Below are 18099 nucleotides of genomic sequence, written 5' to 3'. Positions count from 1 at the left end.
CTAGAAGCTTCTATTATAATGTATTAAGAATGAGGTAATGGCAAGGCAATCCCTTTCTTGATTTCCCGGTTACATTTTAGAATTAATATTTAAAAGAATAAATTTGTTTGAAATCAAATTTATTTTTCGATATCCTTGAAAAAAATGAAAAGAAGAAGAAGAAGAGAGGGTTTAACTTGAAAAACCGAGAAAATGCTACCCTGCACGCGGTATTAGGTTTCTGTTCTTAAGTTCGTAACCAAAAGAACTACTATCTTCTAATGTCGGAGCCGTGAAGCCTTCTCCTTCTTTGAAATGCAGAAAGTACAACTACCTTTCAAATGATTACTCTATTTTTTTTTTGGGATTAAATTAATCAAAAATCAATTTAAAAATACAATCAAAGAGAGAGGAGGCAATGGGGTTTTCCTATATAAACCCGTCTCTGCTCTTCTTCTTCCTCCCCCTCTTCCTCCTCTCATCTCTCGCTTCTTAATCTCTCTCTGTTCCATTTGCTCTTCTTCTCATTACAACCAGAAATTTCATACAGAGGTATGATAATGACATTCCTCAGTCTTAGTCTTCCTTTCTTTGCTTCTCTTTAAGATTCTGGCATCTCACTGATGGAATTTTAACTTTCATTTGACATGAGCCTCTTGTATTTCTTCTTGTTTAAGAACCCCAGAATTCTGGGTTGATGTTTGTTGATTTTAGGAAGAATTTTATTTTCATGATTTCGTAACAATCCACATTTTTCTTCCCTCCAAGACTGATAACATACCAAATATCAAAGAACTGGTTTTGGTTTCACAATGAGTGCTGTGATCTTGAAAAGCTGTGAACTTTCTTGCGATTTTTCAGTTCTTTTCCGGTAACCCTTTCTAATAGAGTCACTTTTTCTTATTTTCTAGCATTTGTTTTTTAACTCAATGGCTCTCTGTGAACCGCGTAGACTGTTAATTCAACTCTTAAGAAAGTAGTATGAGTTGCACGTTTTTATCAAGTGTGATGAAAGGGTTACAGCATATGAAGTTGGCTATAAAATTTGTGATCAGGAGGACTTTATGCCTTTTCAGTGTCAATGGTTTTATGCGGTTGCCACAGAACTTCTAGCCTAATTTACTAGTCCACTCACTCATCATTCATGTATATCCTGTTCTTGTGGTTGTGTAATGTCCACTCATGAACTTGACAAGGATTTATTATCTCATCTACTTGGGATTGGACATGGACTTGACCACCCATCCAGAGTCTTGACTAGACCCTTCTTTCAATACGTGTGGTGCTCAAAGGAGTTGATAAGGACCTTAAAAAGTTTCCCCAGGCCATAACCAATGAGAATTTATAATTTGAGATTTAAATTGAATCTTCATCTTAGCTTGAGCAGGTTTAAGATATCGTGGAGGTTAGTACTCACAACTTTCTATTGTGTGTTTTAAAGGTTTCTTGGATAAAAATGGAGTACGACGAACGCTACTTGCAGGCACAAACGCCAAAATATAGCTGCCTTCTGTTTGGTAAGCCTTTCATTTCTGGACATTTGGTTTACAGAGTCTAACATGTCCTGAGAGCATCTAATTGACTAGCTTGCTTGGAATTGCAGATCTAGATGATACCCTTTATCCCCTTAGTTCCGGCATCGCAGCTGCATGTGGCAAGAATATTAAAGGTAAAGTTTCAGGATTGTTTATTCTGGATGCTACCGCCTTTTCTTTAGTCAGGATATCTTAATTCTAACATCGGTGTCCTTCCGTAGATTATATGGTCGAAAGGCTGGGCATAGAGGAGAGCAAACTCACTGAGTTGGGTAACCTTCTGTACAAGAATTATGGGACAACAATGGCTGGCCTCAGGGTATGGGATTTGAACTTCTTATCTCCTCATTACATCCCTCTTAAATCTGAGAGGACCGTTTTAATGGAATGCTTTTGGGTGGTTCCTGTTTTGCAGGCAATTGGCTATGACTTTGACTATGACGAGTACCACAGGTAGCAACATCCTTCTTTTTCTGTTTTTATTGACAACAGGTCTTATTGATTGAAATAGATTCTGCCTAGCAAAAATGTGCATTCGATACGGTTGATTAACCGGTAATTTTCGTGTCTGCCAGTTACGTCCATGGAAGATTGCCTTATGAGAACCTAAAACCAGACCCTGTTCTAAGAGGTCTCTTGCTTAGCTTGCCAATTCGAAAAGTCGTAAGTATTTCATCGTCGTCGTCATCAGTTAATTAGCATTTCAGAGGCAAGCCATTTCCTTACGAGATCCCTCTCAATATTTTGTGCAAAACAGATCTTTACAAATGCAGACAAAGTACATGCTCGTAAAGTTCTTAGAAAGCTTGGCTTAGAAGACTGTTTTGAAGGGATCATTTGCTTTGAGACTCTGAATCCTACCCATAAGAACACTGTTTCTGATGATGAGGATGACATAGAATTTGTAGGGTCAGTTGTTACTCCCTCTGCAACTAATGGCTCTTGCACAACAACAACTAGTGCGCCTGAAATTTTTGACATTGTTGGACATTTTGCTCAACCAAACCCCAACTCGGTATTACCGAAGACACCTATTGTCTGCAAACCATCTGAGGCTGCCATCGAACGCGCTCTCAAGATAGCCAATATTAATCCCCAGAGAACTGTAAGTAACAGTTTTCAAGAATCAAAAGTTTTGATCTTACGGGTTTATTATTGATGTGGTAATTTACTAATAATGTCATAAATCTCTGTTTTTTTTTTTTTTTTCCCCAGCTGTTCTTTGATGATAGTGTCCGGAATATACAGGCTGGAAAACGTGTGGGTCTCCAGACTGTTCTGGTAAGTCCTTGAAACTGATCATCAATACAGGTTATTCATTGCTCGAGTATCTGACACTGCAACTAAATTGTTTTTATTCACCTCTCTAACTTAATAATTGAGTTTGATTCGTGTAATTTGGTTAAACGAATGCAGGTTGGCTCTTCGCAGAGAGTTAAAGGTGCAGACTTTGCATTAGAAAGCATTCACAACATCAGGCAAGCACTGCCAGAGCTTTGGGAAACTGACATTAAAGCAGAAGTTGGTTATCCTGGCAAGGTTACAGTGGAGACACCTGTCACAGCTTAGATTAGATGTATGCTGTCCTTATTAGACAGAGAAAAGAAGGAAAACAAAGATGTGGGATCATCTTACGAGCCTCATTTCTCTATCTCATGTTTAAATGATGTAGATGTTTCGTTCTTATCATAAATTTGTTAATAAAAGAAGTGGGAGGGTGGGGATGCCTCTTTTCTTGGCTGTCCTTAAGTGCCACACATGCCACTGTCAATCGTCTCTCCTCTCTTTTTGGACGCCTTCATCACAGAAGCCATATTTAATTTTCAACCATTAATTCAAGCTTGGAACTCTATGCTTATCGTGCAAGAATAATAAAATAAAAAGGCCGTTAGGTGCAGTTTTATCCATACATGATCTAGTAACAGATACTATGCTCAAGATACCGCTGGAACAAGACTTTGTTTAACTAGTTTAGTGCCAGTTAAGATATGGGTTTCTCGCATTATTCAAAGACTTCCGATAAGATAGATCAGAAGAAACAAGAAACTTGTGAAGCTTTTAGGCGAAGCAAGCTTAAGGAGTTGAGTTTCTAATGACAGCAATTTGCATCCTTGTATGAGCGGATGGTCCACTGATTTTGTGAAGTTGCTACAGAACAAATTCAAGCTGGCAACGACCTTGATGCTGTAAAGATGCAACCAAACAGGATTCAAGTAGCCACGGATATGCTGGATGGTCCTCCATTAATTGTGTAAAGCACCAAATTTTGGTGTAATATTCATGGTGTTAAAGAACCATCTCAACCCAGTAACTTAAACTGTTAGGTAAGTTTTCAAGATATGATTTGGTTTATATTATGTTATACTTAATTTTTAATACATAAATAGGGATAATAAGATTCGAACTCATAACCACTTGGTTCATTAAAGCTCTAATATTATGTTGAAAAAATCATATTAATCCAGTAACTTAAACTATTATATAAATTTCAAGATATAATTTATAGTATTTTTTAATATGTATTTTTTTTTCCAGTTTTATTTAGTAGCTTGAAGTCTAATGAGTATAACCATATTCGGTTTAATATACATATATTTGCACTAGATAGACATTAATTCGAAGAAACTTGAAAAAACATGTTGATAAACATTCACGAAAAAACTTGATTGAGAAAATATTTTTTTTTAATATATAAAATCTAATTAATAACATTTATAGAATTTGTACTAAATTCAGAGTTGTTTTTTGTATGGATCTTATCTTTCTGCCCACTATTTTAATCTATATTTAGCTTTTTTATTGATTTTCATTAAATCTTAACAATTGGATACTTGATCATCATTCAAAACCCTATTTTCATCATATGAATCTTGTTTAGTCGTTGGTGAATGAAATTAAGTCTTAACAAAAATTTTGAGAGCATAAGAAATTGTAGGGAAGGACTGATCTCTTATGAACAAAGTTCAAATGCAAATCCTAACCTAAAAAGAGCTATGAATTAAAAATATAACAAAATCATTAATTATAAAAATGATAGAAATATTAGAAAGGAGAAATCAACAACTTAACTCAAAATTCAATAGAAGCACTAATAATAAACAGCTGAAGCAAACAGCTTTGAACTACCTCTTAAATTCTCATCAACCATTTTTAGAATTTTACGTTGATTAGAGCCTGATTACTTTTATTAGTACAATAAAAATATTGCATACTTTGAATAGTAAAAAAATTTAAGTTTTTTCAAGACTGCTGGGTTAGTCGTGTTGCATGAAAATTAATCTGGATATCATATTAATAATAATAATAATAAATTGCATACTAGAGAAGAGTAAAATGCATATATCCCCATAATAATAATAATAATAATAATAATAATAATAATAATAATAAACTTAAATTAGATATAAAAATAATTTGTATATATATATATATGCATAAAAAAATATTTTAAATATAGTAAATACAATAGATCTCTCATGGTAATGATGATAATTAATGCGACTAGACGGGTTGATAAAAAAAAAAAAAAAAAAAACCTCATAATCAGAACTTAATGATTGTAATGATTTTAGTTATAATAGCATTTACTTAATGATAAAAAAAAGAAAAGAAAAAAAAAGCAATAGTGAATTAAAAATAGGTGTTGATGTGGCAGCAAGAAGACCACAAGTCACGTTGATTTTACGTCCCCCCCCCCCCCCCCCCGGGTAACGATAAGATGAGTTCGTTGAAAAAGAAAAGAGTCAATTATTCTTTAGTCCCTGTTTTTTAATGTAATTATAACTTAGTGATTAATGTTATTGTTTATTATTCTTAACTTGAGGTTCTTCTCTTATAATACAAGAAAGCTAGATATCAGATTTGGAAATAATTAGAAAAAACCAATGAATACCCTAACAAGATGAAAATCAACAAGAATGATGGGACTAATTTATGAGATTTATAAACAGAAGGGACTGAGTTATAATATCGTTAAGAAAGAGGGACTAAAGAATAATTGGCTCTAAAGGAAAAAAACGAATTGCTACCGAAGTAAAGGATAAGGAACAGGGTTTGGTCGGCAACAAGCACAAACAATTTAACGGCCCAAAATAATTAATTGAGCTGTTCTCCGATGGAAACAAACTCAACGTCTCAAAGCCAGTACTAGTAATATAAAATCGTTATGACAACCACCGTCACCGTGACACGTGTTCCATTGATTTTCTCCGGTCATTTTCCTAATAATAAAAACGGCTGTGCTTCACAATCGACCGTAAACTTTTTAGGTAGCATAAGCAATAGCAATACTAGCAGTGCTAGTCGTAGCTCATTTTCTTCGTCAGTAACAGCAACATCGCGCATAAGGAGAGCAGGGTTCGCTGTATTAGCTTCAAATTCAATGGCTCCAAGCGTTGTACTTGTCACTGGAGCTGGTGGCAGAACTGGTACGATCTCTCTCGCTCTCTGTTTACTTCTATATGTTCTCTGTTTGGTTACTGGGATAGCTCTGGAAATGAAAAGGGATAAGGATAATTGTATTTAAAAGAAAAAAAGAATCGGGTGCATTTTCTGGGAACTTTTGAAATTCAGGAGTTTCTAAGAGTTGGAAAATTTAGGAATTGTGTGTGGTGGGTGGTTTTGGGATCTGGGGTTTCCTAGGTTTTGTTTTGAAGGTTAATAAAATAAAGATTATGCTTTTCTTCACTGTTACATTATTATTATTATTATTATTATTATTATTATTATCAGTTTGTGGCTTAGAGGTAAAGATATGTTTTGGGATCATGCAACCAGTGTTTTATATATTGAATTCTGTAATATTTTAAAGCAAATATTTTGCGTTCAAAATGAATGAGGTGATGCTTCTGTATAACATTTTAGGCGATTGAAGGTTTTTAGGTTTTATTATGGAGTGCGATCATCTATAAGGGCTCTTAAATTAATTTAGTTTTGTATGAAGATTTTACTCTGTTCCCCTTTTCCATGCTGTGTTCAAAGACATTTGTGATTTTCAAATCTCCAAAGGCAATGTCTATGAAATATTTTCAAAGAAAGCAGAACCACAAATATTTTTCCCTAATGTTAAACAACATGAAATGCACAATGCCAATTGGGTTAGTGGAAATCTGGATTCCTGCAATTATGTTTTGGAAAACAGTTAACTGCTATGAATTGTTTGTCACTATATGAATGTGTGTATTTCGCTTGATTTGATCTAGACACCTTTGGCAGGTTCCATAGTTTATAAGAAACTGAAGGAGAGGTCTGAACAATATGTTGCAAGGGGTTTGGTAAGAACTGAAGAGAGCAAGGAGAAAATTGGAGGAGCTGAGGATGTTTTTGTTGGGGATATAAGGGAATCCGAAAGCATTGTTCCTGCGATCCAAGGAATTGATTCTCTGATCATCCTGACAAGTGCAGTGCCAAAGATGAAACCTGGGTTTGATCCATCCAAAGGCAGGCCTGAGTTCTATTTTGAAGATGGAGCATTTCCTGAGCAGGTAATCCTCATTTCTTTCCTCATAATTGGATCTTGATATTTCACTGGTTTCTCCTTCTTGATGTTATTTGATGCTAGATTTTTTCATTTTAGGTTGACTGGATTGGTCAGAAAAATCAAATAGATGCTGGTGAGACCCTCGTCCCCTCTTGCATGTGATTCCATTTTCTTTACTTGCATATCTAGTATCTTCTTGCTGAATTAGATTTGTGTGAACAGCTAAGGCCGCAGGAGTTAAGCAAATTGTGCTGGTTGGATCTATGGGTGGAACAAACCTAAATCATCCCTTGAACAGTTTGGGTAATGGGAATATACTGGTTCGTGATCCTTTTCTATATTATTTCTAAAATGAACAACTCAAATTTTAAGTCCATTGTGTGTGAGCCTTCCACTCTGCAGCTCAAGAAAGATAGTTCTCTTTCATTTTGTTAGAGGACTTATCTTTGTTTTATGTCTTCTCTCTTTCATTAATTTGTTTTTATTTTTGAGCCATCACAAGTCTAACTTAATTCATTCTATAATGTTTCAGGTTTGGAAGAGAAAGGCTGAGCAGTATTTGGCCGACTCTGGTGTTCCATACACAATTATAAGGTAGTAGATAAACTAGCTATCTCTGGTTGTTTAATATCAATCTATGTGGGTATATAGTATATTATGCTATATGTGAAAAAATTTCTGATGAATGAATGTGTTATGATGGAAGTAGGTGGTCTTTAAAAGGAAAAAAATGGAATCATCCTGTAGAGGAGCACGCCATTTAATAGTTTATGCTACATGTCTCATTTTGTTTTTTCAATGCAAGTCTGTAACCTTATGAGAGAGAACACCCGTATTATTCCATGACTATTTTCTTCATCCATTCAAAATATAGGATGCAAAACACAACTGCCATCTGTTCCCCAGGCAATCTGCCGGTGTCCCAAATAAGTTGTTGTTTATTACCCAGTTCTCATCGGAATTCTAAACATGGTCAAGTTCATAATCACATTCATCCCATCCTAGCCAAAATGAATTTTATCACTGATCATATTTTTGTGCAAAGTTTAGATTGTTCATTAATGATTGATAGAAACTTTAGCAACTCCTTTGCCAAGTTGTTACTTTGTTGTCCTTCTGGTTTTTCTCTTTGCTGTAGCTTGCCAATTGACATGAGCTTCCATAATTAGGGCTGGAGGCCTGCAAGACAAAGAAGGAGGTGTCCGAGAATTACTTGTTGGAAAAGATGACGAGCTTCTTCAGACAGAGACAAGAACCATTGCCAGAGCTGATGTTGCAGAAGTCTGCATTCAGGTACTAATAATAAGAAATTGTCTACTTTAACTATGATGTTTCCTCAAAATCAATCTGCCTTTCTCCCTTTGTAGGATTGATTTGGGTTTGTTATTTCAAAGTACTGAGTCACATATGTTTTCCCCCCTTCTACTTACAAACAGGCACTACAGTACGAAGAGGCTCAATTTAAGGCATTTGATCTGGCCTCAAAACCAGAGGGAACTGGCACCCCAGCCAATGATTTTAAGGCTCTCTTTTCTCAAGTCACTGCTCGTTTTTGATTTGTGAAGGGCATTACTACATGAGATTTATGAGCCTAGTTTCCTTCAATGTTGTTCGTCAAGTATTTTGAATTATGGATAAGTGTGTTTCCAAGGATTTTAAACTGTAGATCTTTTCCTTTCCCTTTGCAATAACGTATGAAAAGAATCGTTATATGGATTTTGTTTCAACTATTTAAAGCTAATGAGAATGAAAAATCAAAGGTTAATGAGAATGAAAAATCTAAGGTTGTCCTCCATTTTCTTCTTATTTAAGGTATGAGATATTAGCCTGGATTCACATCGTTTTTCTTTTATTTTTTTTTTATTATTTTTTTAATTTCAATCTTTAATACAGGGTTTATTAAATATTAATTTTTTTTTAAAAAAAATTATATATGTTTTCTATTAAGATGTTTGGTCTTAAGATTAGAGTTACAATTTTGCCATGCTTATTTATATTAGGTAAGGTTTTTTTTATTATTATTTATCTTTTTTTTTTTAATCGTTGTCATTTATTAAGGTTTATATCTTGAGTTACAAAATTTTCTTTTGTTTTAGAATATGTTGGCAACGCTTTAACATCGTATTTTTAGATTATGAAATAAATTGATTCGTCCATGGTGAATTGCAGAACACCTATATAGTATATATAGTATGTTATAACTTAATTTTTTATCATTTTATTTACTGAAAAATAATAATGAAAAATGATGAAAAACAAATAAAAAATAAAGAATAAATTAAAATTTAGATCAAGAGCAACATAATTGGAAATTTTGGGGTTTAATTAAACTTTGAATTAATTTAATTAATCAAATCAAGGGCTTAATTGGAGAATTGATAAGTTTTGAAACTTAATTGATCTCGGAATTAATTTAATTAATGAAATCAAGGACTTAATTGAAGAAATATCAAAGTTTGGGGTTTAATTGAGGTCCAAATTGTAAAAATTAAAATCCAAGGACTAGCTTGAAATAACACGGAAATGCAAGGATCCAATTACATTTTAACTAGGGGCTTGATTGCAAAATTATAAAATTCCAAGGACCAAATTGAAAGAAGTCTTTGGAATTGGAAAAACAGAGTCGTTTTGGAAGGCAACTGTTCGCTCGTCTTCTTCCTCTGCAATGGCTCCGCCATTAAAGGCAGAGACGTTTCTCCATTGAATGGAGCACCCCACGCCATTACTGCCGACCGTTACAGCACTAATCGATCTCTGGCCTTATAAAAGCTGGACAAAGACAACCTTGCGGAGGGGAGGGAGAACTGAAAAAAAAAAAAACCGAGGAGCAGAGACGAAGAACCAGAAAAAAGAGCAAAAAATATACACAGTAATATAGGAGAAAAAATAGAAAACCGTGGTGAAGACCAGAGAAAGACAAGAACGAACTCAGAGGAACAAGACACAGACGCAAACGGGAGGGCTTGGAAGTTGAGAGAAGTCAGAAGAAAACACAAAAAAACTAGCGAGGGACAGAAGACAGAAATAAAAGAAATCAATACCACAAGAGAAAGCAAAGGAAGGAACAAGGCGTTGCCTAACCAGTGCACTAATCACCCGCAGCTTCGTCTTCGTGGTCAAGCACGCCAGACCAGTTGAGTTCATCCTTTCCCATTCTGCAATTTAATTAACTTGACATTGTGGCTTTGCATTGTAATTAACCTTCACTGTACCGCACGCGACGTACGTGCTGTGATTTAGCCCAGCTAAGCCCAATCCAAAAAAATTTAATAAAAAACAAAAATAAAAAGTGTAGAAATAAAAATTTTCATGTCTTAGAAAAAAATATATTTTTGTCAATTTATTTACTGATATCAGGATCAGGAATAATAATAATAATAAAAAATATACTGATTTTTTCGTAGCTATAAATTTTTACCAAAACCAGAGTTGGAATTATTCGTGGTGGAATTTTTACCAACACTAAAGTTGGAATTATTCGAGGTGGAATTTTACCAACGCCAGAGTTAGAATTATTTGAAAACGAATATTCACTGACGCCAGAGTTAGAAATATTATAAACAAATCATCATTGCATAAGCGAATAAATGTTTAGCAATTTAAGACAAAATCAGCAATGCAGTCTGCCTTAGACATAACTTTTAAAGGGTGATAATATCTTATATTTTACATAACCAGTCCCGTATCATAGAATCTTTGTTGATTAGTTAGGGTTTTTAATGACTATAATATCAGGTGGCGACTCCTTAAACAAGATTTTTTTCCTAAAAAAACAAGATGTGAAAAATTTGTTTTGTTTTTTTTTTTATAGTCGAGAATTATTTTAAAAATTGCCGCGACGTCCGGGTGCGACATAGTATATAGTATGAACTGTGAGTAAGTTGTCCGAAATGAATTACGGTACAGTATGCTCCACTGCTATGGAGTTTTGCCACTGCTTGTGCTATACAAAGCGATGGAATAGTCCATTCTTTTCTTTGATAACGACATGTAGCAATTTGAGCGGCCCCGTGATTGTGACTAAGGCATCGTATAATTTCTAATTAGGTGGGAAGGAAGAAGCCAAGCAATGCAGCTGTAGCCTGTAGTTTATGCCACCACTCCATGCTTAAACATTTGAGCAAGGCTACATCTTCTGTTTCAAGAATTCATTCTACAAACAACGAGGTTAAACCGTGAAAACACACACGGTAAAGTTTGCATTTTTAAACTTTGACCACTAACCTTCATTGTGTAGTGTTTTCTGGGCATTTTAGACTGAAAATGGCAGGAGAAGGAGAAAAGATCCTCCAGACAAACCACTGAAGTTTCTAGTAGGAAGAAGATTGGGGTAAGGTGGAATGAACAGTGAAGATTGCACCGCGAGCTAGCTCCACCATGTGGACGGTCCAAACTCAACCAACCACTAGGCATTGACACATAAGAGGCAGCCCAACAAAATTCTCAAACGACAGTGTTTTTTTATGAAAGGAACTAGTCAATCCAAGTAGCCTAGTTCAAAATTTAAATTAATTTTCTTATCCTATTTTGGTTATTTAAGAAAAATAAGGTAGAATAGAGAGTTATTTTAGGAGTTTTAAATTTCTATTTTAGTTCTCATAGCTTGGACTACCTCGACATAAAATTTTAATCTCCTTTCATTCTAGCTAGTTCTTGTAATTTTCAGTTTCTAATTCAATCAATAACAGCTTCTTTTCCTTAAATTTTAATTTCTGGGAATTGTTACATTTTGATTTAAACCCTTCTGTAAGCTTGAACCCTGCTTGTGTTAATGAGCCTTGCCTTCGGATGTTTTGCAATTTCCCGCCATTTTAATTAAAGAATTAAAAAACACTCTTTGACTTCGCCTAATCTCAGATCACTATCTTCCTGAAATCCAAAGAATCCAACACATTTGCTTGAATTTCTTCACCACCAATGAACCATAATCTCGTCGTCTAGCTAGAACCTCTAAACTGCATGCTTTAGACTTTAGAGGTGGTGATGGTTCCATTTTTCGAGAGAACAGAGGAGAGGAAGGGAATTGGCTTCTGCGAACGACAAGGTGAGTTTTTCTTGGGCTTGAATGATAAGGGAAGGGGTAGTTGGGCCAGGAGTAGGGGGCTAGGGTTAGCGTCCGCTTAGAGAGTGTTTCTAGGGTGTGAAAGAGTGGGAGGTTGTTATGAAGAAGAAAGAAAAGATTTGAACTTGATATTTCTTAACATTTTAACAGCAGATACTAATGGAATGATCATAAATTTTTAATTTGTAATGGTGCAAATAAAAAGTAGTACTTGAATTTTAGCCCTTGCACGAAAATTGAGAGCAGTGACTACGGAATTGATCTCATAGTTCCCTAGCAATTCTGAACTACATCAAAATTCCAATTACGTAATCTTAACTTTGGAGCTGTCAGCTGAGTGAAGGTGATTGGTTTGTGCTATGAGCAAGTCAACTCACTTTGAACTACGAGCATCATGTAATAAAGTTGTTCCACTGCTATATTGGTTTTGCCATTGGCAATGCTCGATCCATGCTTGCCAAAGCAAAGTAATGGTATCCTCAATTCTATTTCTCTGATGACGACATTAATTTAGCAATTTGTCAGGCAAAAGAGGCATCTTATAAACGCCTGTTAAGTGATAACATAGCTCATGGACGAAACCGAACACTGCAACCATGGTTTGTGGCACCATTCCATGCTTGAACAAAACACTTGAACAAGTTGCATTATACTGTTTCTTTCTTTTCATATATGTTGTTTGCCCAACCATGGATTGCTGATTCTTACTCTAGTTAAGAAGATTCTGCCAACTGGATTTGTGTGTTTGGTATTCTCGTCCAACAACTCCAAATTCCAAAGCATCTTTATTGATGATTAATTGTATTCTTTGCAAGTTGCTCTACCTCGTCCTGTTGGTTGTCTGAGAGGAAAAAACAAATAAGGTGCTCTTGGAAAGCATTAAGATTTTCTTTATTCACATACCCTTTGTTTTTTTCTTTCCAGAAATCCTGGTGCCAAGGGCTTTTAGGTCTCTTAAAAGCAAAAGACAGAAAACACGGTTTGAAGAAGAGCTTGAGAGGGTCATAACGATATGAAAATGGATAAGATGAGGATAGAAGATTCTGAACTCGTAGAACAAATTGTCTCTGATGATGATCATGACCTTCCTCATTAATATTCTGCTGTTCCATCGTGCGTGGCTCAAAGTTTGTAGTTTCTTCAAACGCAAATGGTCCGCAGGAGATGTATTGTGCTCGTCTAGTGAAATGCTAATTGACTGAGCAAAAGAAATCGCAAACAAAACAACGAGAGTAAGAGTACAAAAGGAGGATCTGGAATGGAAAAGTGAAGAGGTTGCATGTGAATGGCTCAGTTTGCTTGACCAATCAACCATTTTAATTCTATGGTGGTGGGACTGCAAAGTCTTGTCTCCATCCCAATGATGTGTGTTCCACTAAAAGAGGTGTCAGTTAATTAGGACCACCACTATCAGCACTCAACCCTATTTCAGATGCCTCTGGAACCTTGGCTATATATATATATATATATATATATATATATTAACCTAGTATGGTTTTGGAAGGACAACGTCTTGGTTTTGTTTTATCTCAGGAATTACATTTCGTGCATGGTGCTCTCTGCTCATATGGCACTAAGTCAGGAGATGCATTAGCATTATCAGGAGTTTTGTTGATATACTCGAAAAGCAAAAAGCTGGGGTTTGAGGGACACTACCGCAGATAAAGAAATTGGTTGCGCGTTCTCCGATTTATAGTGTGTGTATGAGTTGCGTGTCTGGTGCCCGTGAAAAACAGAGCATTAGTTTTCTAGTAGTTAACAAAAGCAGTCCGTCTTTTCTTTTCTTGTTGTATTTTTAAACGTCAGTCAGGTAAATAAAGCGAGGAAACATGAAACAAAGAAAAAGCAAAACGAATAAAAAATAAAAAATAAGAAAACAAAATCAAATTCCCAGGTCCCCATCAGCTCTTTCCGATATTAATATTCATTAATTTTATCTGGGTATGAAAGGTTCACACAAGATTTGTTTGTTGCTTATTATGATACTTCTTGGGACCATTTTGGACAGGAACTTGAACTGAAAAGACTTGTTTACATTTAAAATTAATATCTCCAGATTTCCGCCACCAGTTCACCAAGATATCAGCAGACCTCATGAACTCAGCACCCAACTCAGCAACCAGCAAGAGAACATGATTTGTGGGAGTTATAAGTGGAGTGATAAGGCAACCTCAACCTATCGGAGGAATAAGTATTGCTATTCCCACAAATCTACCTATTATAGAGGGGAGATGTTGGAGGATGAAGAAGATCCAGGAGCAACAGATTGTGGTTCAACAAGACAAGGAAACTGCAGTGAGAAATGGTTCAACAATCTTGGATTTAAACTTATATCATATCCCTATAAATTATCACTTTAGACAAGATAGGATATTTACTATCACAGCTAAGATCTTTCCAGATACACTTGATTTTAATTTTACCATGTTTATCCATGAGTTTGGTACCACCCTCTCTTATTTAAATTGGACAGTACTGTATTAGATTGTTAGTTGTGCAGTTCACGTTACAAGTTACAGTAAAAGACAGTATTCTACTCAAACACTTTTCTTCCTCTACTTCTATATTTTTCTTTATGGTATCAGAGCCTGTGTGAAACACATACCACAACGCGGCACCCTTTTTCTGTAACCATGAGCTCATTATCTCTCAATGTGGGAAATTTCATTACCCTCAAATTCAGCCCCGCAAATTACCCTCTTGGCACTTGCAGAAAGCCAAGAATTGGTTGGCCATCTTACCAACGAAGATTTTGTCCTCATCAAATATGACATACCAGATCCAAACAAAACCACAGATGCAGAAATTTCTTCGCCAAAATTAAAAGAAGAGTTCATTGTCTGGCGAAAAGGCAGATCATCTACTTCGTGGGTGGATAATTGAAACTCTTTCTGAGGAAACTCTTGGCCTTGCTATTGGTTTAGAGACTGCCTGTGCAGTTTGGGATGCACTAAAAAATGAATATGCATAAAATTTACAAGAATATAAGTTTACACTCAAACAACAAGTTACATATCTTCATAAGGAAGATGACAAAAATGTTGGCGAACAATGTCGCGCCTTCAAGGGTTTATGTGATAGCCTTGCAGGCATTGAAAAACATGTTCCAGACAAAGAAAAGGTCTTCTACTTGCACACCGGTCTTCGTCTCAAATATGAAAATTTTAGCACCACCATCCTAAAACCACCAAGACCAACATATTTTGAGCTTGTCTCACAACTCCAAAGCCTTGACTAACGATGTAGTTAGTTCTCAAACTAGACAAACAATTCAAACTCATTAACTCCGCAAATGGCGTTTTATGGACAAAAACAGTAGCGGTACAACCAATCTCCCTCAGGTTTCCATGGGAACAAACAAAGATTTACATCAACTAGGAGAGGATTTCAGACACAACAACTATAAGAACAAAACTATTCTTATCCTACTAGCTCCACCACAGGTTCTCAACAAAGACGCCCTCCACCACTAGGTGAACATATAATGACTCTTGCAGAACAAGATCAATATCGTGAAGAAAAATGTCAATATTATAGCTTAATGGGACATATTGCAAAAATATGTTGATGGATGCCAAAAAAAAACCAACACAACAAGATGACATGCCTCAAGCTCTTGCAAAACTCACCTTAGACAACACCATCACCGAGGCATAACAAACCCCAGACATAGAAGCTTCCAATCACATGACAGGTAAGTCGGGTATTTTAACCATATTCGAAACTACTTTAGTGTAGATTCGGTTATTATTGGTGATGGATCTTTTATACCAATTCATATTATTGGAGACTCTAGTATTAAGCACAAAATAATAATACTCTACCCCTTTATAATGTTCTATTAGTTCCAGATTTTTTTAAAAAAATCTATTTTTCATAATTATGCTAATTGCTCAATTTTCTATTAACTTTAAATTCTTTGATGTTGATTTATGTATTAAGAAATGACAAACATGACAACCCTTGATCAAAAGGAGGTACAAGGGTGACCTGTGTGTCCTGTCAACATCACCAGAAATTCTATTTTTCTAATCGGTTCAAATCTGGTTTAACAGACTTCTAGCATCAACTATTAGGACATTCTCAATTTTTTTCTTTACATTCATTAAAAATAAAGAATTGATTAATGTTATAGGAGCGGTAAAACCAAAACATATTTATGATAGTTATTAATTTAAAAAACTTTATGAGTTTTTTTTTTCTTGTTCTAAACACTCAAGTTCTTCTATCTTTGAGAAAATTCAATGTGACCTATGGTGACCTGCTCCTATTCTATCTATTGGAAAGTTTAGATGTTATGCATGTTTTGTTGATGATTTTTTAAAATATATTTGGATTATACATTTGCAACATAAATCCGACTTTATAAACATTTATTTGGCTTTTGAACAATATGTTACTCGACAATTCAACAAACGCATCAAGGTCTTTCATTACGGTGGAGGAGGAGAATTCATAAACTCCAAACTATCCTCTCATTTCCTCTTAACCGGTATCCACCATCAGGAATCATGTTCTTATACTCCAGAACAAACAGATAGGGTTCAAAGACATCATAGGTTAATACAAGAACTTGGTATGACAATGTTATTTCATAGTGGTTCACCTCTTTTTTTATATAGGTAGAAGCATTTACTATTACAGTATACCTTATAAATCAATTGCCTTCATCTGCTCTTACATTTGAAACCCTATATTTCAAACTTTATGGTAATCACCGTGATTACTTTTCATAACATGTATTTAGTTCTAAATATTTTCCTTGCACCTGGGATACACGGCAACACAAGTTTAATCCAAAAATTGTTCTTTACATCTTTGTAGGTTATAGTGGCACACATAAAGGTTATACATGATTTCATCCCTCTAGCAAAAAAAAAATATTCATCTCAAAACATGTGGTTTTTGATGAATTATTTTTTCCTATAAAAATACTCTAAATCAAAGCACTAAACCTTCCACTTTTTATGTCAAATAACATTTTTATTCTTGGTTATCTCAAATTAACATCAATTCTTTTATAGAGATTCAGCTACCAATAGTGTCCACATCATACAAAATCTCTCTACCACTAGTACCAATTCATACTTTAGATTTGCAAGCCACTGCTAATTTTTTTTACTAAACAGAAAACACAAGTCAACATGAACCTCAAAGACCTAGGTCTAAACATGAACTTGAAATTGAGTTGACATTAATTGAGAGTGACTTTGAAATACATGAACTTCCCATCCAATTTTCTTAATATATGCTTGAGATCTCTCTGATTGCCTCTACCAACTCAGAGTCAACAGATTAACAATCCATAAACACCTTCCTCACACTTTATGATTATTCACTAACAAAGAGGCATTATCAAACTCAATCCTAAATATGTCTTAACTTCTCTTACATCCTCATTTGATATCCCATGTGATCCTTATAATATTAGATCTATCTTAGCTCACCCCGAATGGAAAGCTATAGTAGAAGAAGAACTTAAGGCTCTACACAACAATAAGACCTAGGAAAGTTTTCCTCGCATACCTAATATATATGTTATTGGATCTAAATGGGTTTTTAGTCAAAACTTAAACTTGATAGGTCTCTAAATCACCTTAAAGATCGAGTTGTGGAAAAGGGATATCATTAAGTTGATGGATTGGATTGCACCAAAAAAATTTCTCTTATTGTCAAACCTGGAACTATTCAAGTAATTCTTACCATTGCCCTTGCACACTTGTACGTCAACTTGACATAAAATATGCCTTCCTACATGGTTAACTTGACACATACATGGACCAACCTCCAAGAATGGTAGATACCCAATATTTAACACGTATCTATAAACATAAAAAGATTTTTTATGGGCTCAAACAAGCACCTTGCGCCCGGTTTGATCAATTTAATGCTTTTCTCTTGACATATGGCTTCTTTTGTTGTCCAACAAATCCCTCTTTATTCATTTTTCACACTAATTTTGGTATACTAACTCTTTTTTATGTAGATGATGTACTTCTCACTAGGTCTACTATTGTTCTAGTAAATGATTTTATTCAAGTTCT

At 35.0% G+C, this 18099-nt stretch overlaps 2 protein-coding genes across 3 annotated transcripts; both read left to right on the top strand.

Moving 5' to 3' along the window:
- Positions 1-375: 375 nt before the first annotated feature.
- LOC118053388 (suppressor of disruption of TFIIS) lies at positions 376-3285 on the top strand. 2 transcript variants are annotated; one of them, XM_035064634.2, is made up of 9 exons: positions 376-531; positions 1421-1496; positions 1583-1648; positions 1736-1833; positions 1930-1967; positions 2090-2177; positions 2272-2619; positions 2730-2795; positions 2931-3285. In XM_035064634.2, the coding sequence occupies exons 2-9, from the start codon at positions 1436-1438 to the stop codon at positions 3081-3083; spliced, it is 918 nt and encodes a 305-aa protein (XP_034920525.1). In that variant the 5' UTR covers positions 376-531; positions 1421-1435; the 3' UTR covers positions 3084-3285. The 2 variants fall into 2 exon arrangements, with proteins under 2 accessions (XP_034920525.1, XP_034920527.1); XM_035064636.2 differs by lacking the exon at positions 376-531 and adding an exon at positions 605-850.
- A 2298-nt stretch (positions 3286-5583) lies between these two features.
- On the top strand, positions 5584-8709 carry LOC118053387 (uncharacterized protein At5g02240). Its single transcript, XM_035064632.2, has 7 exons — positions 5584-5941; positions 6729-6997; positions 7090-7126; positions 7216-7313; positions 7526-7587; positions 8163-8286; positions 8430-8709. Exons 1-7 carry the CDS (start codon positions 5680-5682, stop codon positions 8547-8549), a joined length of 972 nt encoding a protein of 323 aa, XP_034920523.1. The 5' UTR covers positions 5584-5679; the 3' UTR covers positions 8550-8709.
- The last annotated feature ends 9390 nt before the right edge of the window (positions 8710-18099 follow it).

This window comes from Populus alba, chromosome 6 (assembly GCF_005239225.2).
Source record: "Populus alba chromosome 6, ASM523922v2, whole genome shotgun sequence".
Taxonomy (NCBI): domain Eukaryota; kingdom Viridiplantae; phylum Streptophyta; class Magnoliopsida; order Malpighiales; family Salicaceae; genus Populus; species Populus alba.
The sequence above is the reverse complement of the archived record's forward strand: the minus strand, read 5'-3'. Positions and strand labels throughout refer to the sequence as shown.

Excerpts from the sequence above, each read along its gene's own strand:
- LOC118053388 (XM_035064634.2), top strand. The coding sequence starts at position 1,436 with ATGGAGTACGACGAACGCTACTTGCAGGCACAAACGCCAAAATATAGC. Across the intron at positions 1,497-1,582 it reads ATATAGCTGCCTTCTGTTTG|ATCTAGATGATACCCTTTAT; the intron begins GTAAGCCTTTCA and ends TTGGAATTGCAG. Across the intron at positions 1,968-2,089 it reads GACTATGACGAGTACCACAG|TTACGTCCATGGAAGATTGC; the intron begins GTAGCAACATCC and ends CGTGTCTGCCAG.
- LOC118053387 (XM_035064632.2), top strand. The coding sequence starts at position 5,680 with ATGACAACCACCGTCACCGTGACACGTGTTCCATTGATTTTCTCCGGT. Across the intron at positions 6,998-7,089 it reads ATGGAGCATTTCCTGAGCAG|GTTGACTGGATTGGTCAGAA; the intron begins GTAATCCTCATT and ends TTTTCATTTTAG. Across the intron at positions 7,127-7,215 it reads GAAAAATCAAATAGATGCTG|CTAAGGCCGCAGGAGTTAAG; the intron begins GTGAGACCCTCG and ends TTGTGTGAACAG.